Source organism: Antedon mediterranea, chromosome 4, assembly GCF_964355755.1.
Source record: "Antedon mediterranea chromosome 4, ecAntMedi1.1, whole genome shotgun sequence".
NCBI lineage: Eukaryota > Metazoa > Echinodermata > Crinoidea > Comatulida > Antedonidae > Antedon > Antedon mediterranea.
This window is the reverse complement of record NC_092673.1, coordinates 10,083,180-10,089,179: the sequence shown is the minus strand read 5'-3', so window position 1 is coordinate 10,089,179 and position 6,000 is coordinate 10,083,180. Positions and strand designations below refer to the sequence as shown.

The following is a 6,000-nucleotide window of genomic DNA, read 5'->3' as shown; positions in this document are numbered from 1 at the left end:
ATCGATCGCACAAACGCCACACAATCAACAATTCAATATTAGAACGCTGCAAAGCGTACTACGAATGGTCCAGGCCAGTCGACCCATGCGTGTTCTGCTGTTGTCAAAGATACGTACAGATACGTTGAACAAAATATCTCAATTGGAAAGAAAGCTAAAAGAGTCAGAGCAGCAGCTTTGGCTCTATTTATTTACGACGATTCAGATTTATTAAAAACTAACTTAATTGCCTAAGAAATTAAAAGTGAAAATAAACGAGAATGTAGTAAACAGGAATGTAGTAAACATTCCGAAAATCCAAATTATACCAAAAGATCTTCCGTTTGAGCAAGTTTCGGCATCCACAATTTCCAGTCCGCCTGTGCTTCAGTATGACGATCAACAAATCTCGAAGACAATCTCTCACCATAGAAGGACTGGATTTAACCTCACCATGTTTTTCACATGGTCAATTGTATGTTGGTTTTTCGAGAGTTGGATAATCGAAATCATTATATATACTATGCCAAAACAACAAACATTGTATATCCTGCAGCACTTTACAGTAATAAAAAAAGTATGAATAGTATGTTGTTTCTTTTATAGTTATAGTTATAGTTTTTTTATAGTTTTAAAGTTCATATTCATTTTGATTCGCTGTAACTGTATTTTGTCTTTACGTCTTTTATGTGTAAACTGACTTTGGGGTTGGGTCAACCGGCTCAGCTAGTGACTTAGGTTGACCCTGGTCTCCCCAATTTCAGTTTTTTTTTGTTTTGTATATACTTAAATAGACCAAATAAATAATGAAATGAAATGAAATAATGTATTTTAAAACTTTTCTCACGGCAAAATATATATAATGTAGACATTTTCCAGTTACCATTTATTACTGATTTTATTACATTGTAATCGATTATTATCCTGGTGTCTCAACATTCAGGGCATCAAATAAATACGGTCTATGTAATAAGTACTATAAAATAAAAAACACATGACGACTGCGTAAAAAGCCAACAACTTTTTTTTATTTTCAGAGGGCGACATGATGAAACAGAACTAATTGTATTATTACTATGCAGAACTTACTATTTATGTATCTTTACATTCTTATCGTTTTCATTTACATTTTACCTACAGTTTAAAAAGAAAAATGGTTCCTAACCATTTCATTCACATTGGTCTCTTTGCATAAAATGACAATTCTCAATCACGAATGCAGCTCGGTATATTATTTGATATTGACTTATTTCATTGGGCTGGTTACTGTAAGACAGTCATCAATAAAAAATTCAATTTAAATTCCATATAAATTGATAACTTCTCTCGATCATTTTCTCGGTTGAACTCTGAGCTTATAAAGTTATACCCAGCCATCGAAGACTGGTACTGCTTCTAGTTCTAAATAAAATTGTAAATATGTACTACAGATTGGCTCACGTAATTTATTTAGCTAGCCGACTGATTTCCGTTTTCGTTCGGAGAACAACCCAACAGAATTTGAATGGTGTAACGCCCAATAAACTGAAATCTGGCTTGAAATCTCAATCGGAGTCGTGCCAGGCTTCAGGCTGTAGTGTGACCGTAGCCTATGTATGCATAAACAGTAGTTTTAATTTAACACCAATCGAGGTGAAATCAGAATTTATGAAGTCTGTATGTCTAAGTTTAGTCGTTTTATTTACTTCTTCAAATCTTTGCAATACCATCTAGCGTCATATATAACACTTTATTTAGGACCTGTAATGTTTATGGAGGTTTATAAACACTGATTTCACGGTGGAAACAACATTTTATTGGACCCTCAGATAGAGAAACGTGTGTTCCGTAATCGACGCCATGTTGTTATTGTGTTTGTGTAGGCCTAATTTACATTCTTTGATCAACTTTACGAGTGAATGTATGATACACCTTTTGTTTCTCAAGACAAAATCACAATTATACAGGGAATTCAAACAGAAAACGGAACAACAAAAACCATTCGGCAACATATACGACTCGAAGGAAACCGGTTGCATTAGCCAAGCGTGGTCAGGCCAATTATTACATCACACCTAATGTATATTTAGAAAGGTAGCCGATAAGTCGTAAGTTTAACGTTATCATTAGAAACCAGATGATTTTATTTCAACAAGTTAAAATCAAGTTTAAATCGTTGTTTGTGTTAGTACCCACTACGAAAAACAACCCTTTTTTCTTTCTTAAAAAAAAAATAAGGGGTACTTTTAAAAGTCTCTATATACCTTCAATTAGTTCTCTTGTCTTTTCTTTTAGCATAACATCTGCCTTTTTATTAAAATGTTCCGAAATCTGGGAAATCTGTTTCTCAATTTGAAATAAAATATCCTTTGAAGCAGTCTGTTTGCGAAGCTTCATAATATACTTTGATCTTTTATTTCTCAAATCAACCTTTGTCTTGTCACAAAACTCCTTGGCTGCCTTTGCAAGTGTCTCTCTGTGTTGTTTAGTTATTCTGAAAATTAAGAACACCATGTTTTGTATGATAATATTAATAATGTATACTAGTTGTAACCCGTGCTCTGCACTGTCTTTCTGCCTTAATATGTGGTTATATTATATATTGCATGTATAGGAATAAAAGCGCACTCTGATAAAAGTACTTTGACAAATTATCAAAGTAAAAACAAATTGTATCAAGAATAAAATTTGGAACTATTTTATGGCCATTGATTTTGTTATACACTATATCTTCACTTCAAAATATCTGTAAGCTAAAAAAGCAATACTGGATATGGAACTTTAGACTTTACTTTTTACTTTTCAGACTTTACGAAAACAAAAGACGCTAAACAAAAAATTGTTTTGTGTGAATCAATACCAAACTATATTATTTGGGGTGTTTTTTGGTGTATTCTTTATTTGATATATACAATAAAAAAGTGGAAATAAATCGAAGCGGAAACACTAATTAGGTGATCATTTAGAATAAAATGATCCCCTATTGTTATTGTACAAAATCTTTATTGGTTATCCGCAACGAAGTTGCAGGATAACCTCTTGTGATTGTACGAAATCATCATCTTTTTTTTAGTTTCCGCATTCAGCGGATAACTCCTTGTAACTGTCCTGTTTCATCTTCTTTTTTTTCTGTATTCTTCTTTCTTTCTGTCATTTTTGTGCAGAGCGTATCTCTAAAACATGTAAACATAACATTTCATAACTTTGTCAACATATGGGCATTCGCGTGAAGTTGTGCCCCTCTTATTGTGAATGACGTCAGAGTTACGCAACGTGACTTACGCGCGTTTTTACGTTTTTCGCGTATTTAACATAGATCGAAAACCATATAACAATTTCAAATGAAACTTAGCATAAGTTTAATTTATATCATGCGCTAACCTTCTGTGTAAAAAAAATGACATGTTTCACACGAAGTTACGCGCGCACGCGCGTTTAAAAATTCGCGTGATTTATGTTTTTCCAGCCTTTTCTAGTAATTTTACAAACTTTTAAACAATTTCGACTTAAAATCACGTCATACGGGCACGTAGAATTGGATAATTTTCGCGAGTTTTTGATGAAAAAGTAAAAAAAATTGTCAAAATTTGTCAAAATTATGCCTTTTTTTAAACAGTCGTAATTTCTAAACTGGACGGTCAATTTTTTGTGGATGACATTCTTGAAGTTGATGAGTTATAGATATCGGATCATGTATTAATATGGCTAACCGGACATTGTGACGTCATCGTATGGCCACGCGAATATAAAATTTAGGATTTTTGTATCTTTCGTCGTAGCTCATCACATTTAATAGAGCGCATCTCTACTTATCCGTTTTCCATTTTCACCCCGATTTTGATATTGTCTAGATCAATCAACTATCTTTCGCATGAGTTAAAAATATTTTAATTTTTATTACGTCATCATGTCTAAAAACGTAAATAACGTGGGTCAATTATTTTCATCTTTACAGTAAATTTCAATCTGTTATAGCTCGTCAGAATAAAGTGATAATCATGATTAAAATGTTTCCTGGAAGCTATTGGATTGTAGATACGAATTCATGTGAACATTTTTCCAATCCGACGTTGTGACGTCATCATATGGCCAGTTGAATAAAAAAAGTCGTATTTTCATCTTTTGCGTCATAGTTCATCACATTTAAAAGAGCGCGCATCTATATTTTACGTATTCAAATTTCTTCTACACGTTAATATGTTGTTGCTGAGATAATTTCATTCTGAAATTTCTACTTTTGCATTTCATTTTGAAACCGTCAAGATGTAAAACATTACAATAAAATACGGGTCCCGTAATTTCACCTATTTTACACTGTTTGTGATATGTATACAGATTATACTGTGTATACTATATGACACAAAATAACAGAATTCAGAAATAACAACATATCATATTCTTCAGTTCAGGTCATAATGCCTTAATATTTTTCTGTGTGCAATATTCTAACGTATGACGTGCACGTGGCGTTTGTCGAACGGATAACTAACTCGTCAAAGTGACGAGTTTCATGTCTAGTTTGGTTATCCGCCTCAAGCGGATAAGCATTTGTTATTGTAGTGTTACTTTTTTTTTTTTTTATTATTCTTCTTTCTTTCTCAGATGTTGTGCACGCGTTTTCTCTTCAACGTGTTAACATAAAATGTTGTAACTTGGTCAACATTTAGACATTTAACTGAAGATGTACAGCCAAGCTTTTGGACGCTGTCAGATCCACGTAGCCTAAGTCACGCGCGATTTTCTGAAAATCTTAAATCGGTCATAACTTCGAAACCGATAAATATTTTTTAACGAAATTTTCAGCCACGTTTTCTTCACATCAATGGCTAACTTTTGGAATGTTTAATACATTTTTGGAGATTAGAAAGTTTTCGCGTAAATTGCGTTTGAAATATTTTACTCTTCTTATTTTGTGCACGCTGTTTCTCTTCAACGTGTAAACATAATATGTTGTAACTTGTTCAGCATTTAGACATTTTACTGAAGTTGTCCAGCCAAGCTTTTTGACGATGTCAGAGCCGCGTAGCGTAAGTTACGCGTGATTTTCTGAAAATCTTAAATTGGTTATAACTTCGAAACAAATGAATATTTTTTAACGTCATTTTCAGCCACGTTTGCTTCACATCAATAGTTAACTTTTCTTAACGCTACCGCAATTTGTAACATTAGAAAGTGCGCGCGTAAACGGCGTTTGAAATTTTAAAATGCTTCAAATCAATTTCTGATTAAATTAGAGCACGATTCAGGTCATTTTAAGCGTTTAAAAAATTGCCACTGGTGCGCACATTTTTACGCAGGGAACACGTATGACCATTTATTTTACACGATTTGTGTTTTTAAATCTTCGGTTAACAGTTTTACGTTATTTTATTCACTTTTCAACTTGAAATGGCGTTCTACGAGCACGTTAAACATGACAGGTTGCGCACAAAAACGTCAACAAATTGTGAAAATGTTGCAAAATATGTCTACTTTTAAAAATGAAACAGTTCATCAGAATGCAAGGTTACCCCCATTTTTTATTTTAATTTCTTGCAGTGTATGAATCATAGATCTGATTTATTATAGTCTTGAATGTTAAAAAGTGTTTGGTGGCTACATTATTTGCATATTAAATGTAATTTTTGAAATAATTATCATCAAACAAACATAAACATATTCAAAGAGTAAAACAATAAACATAACGTTTATCTTTTTTCTTTACATGTTAATATATAAAACTTGAAAGTTTGCACTTTCATAATATGTCACTATTTAAAATTTGTGAAGATTTCATCATAGTAAAAATTATGATTTAAGTTTATTATGTAATAATCAACTTGCATCGAGGGGGGTTCACAACATACCGAATGAACGAGGACTCTTTCTTCGGATTTTCTTCAGCAGGTGCTCATATGGCTGGATGTGTAGTGCAACCGACATTGGTATCAGAGGTATCGGGTTCGAATCCCATAATGGGAAAACAATTAATTAAAAGGATTTATTTGGTTATTACACTGAAAGGGCAGTTAATTTTGAATAGGCTAATTTTTTAGGAAAAGT

General features: G+C 32.7%; 1 protein-coding gene across 1 annotated transcript in view; it reads right to left on the bottom strand.

Annotated features, from left to right (window-relative positions):
- Positions 1-985: 985 nt before the first annotated feature.
- Positions 986-6,000, bottom strand: part of LOC140046570 (ribosome-recycling factor, mitochondrial-like) — a 216,208-nt gene continuing 211,193 nt past the window's right edge. Inside the window, exon 6 of the mRNA XM_072091268.1 lies at positions 986-2,452. Coding sequence (XP_071947369.1) covers positions 2,215-2,452 — 238 coding nt within the window. The 3' untranslated portion in view covers positions 986-2,214. The remainder of the gene's footprint in view (positions 2,453-6,000) is intronic.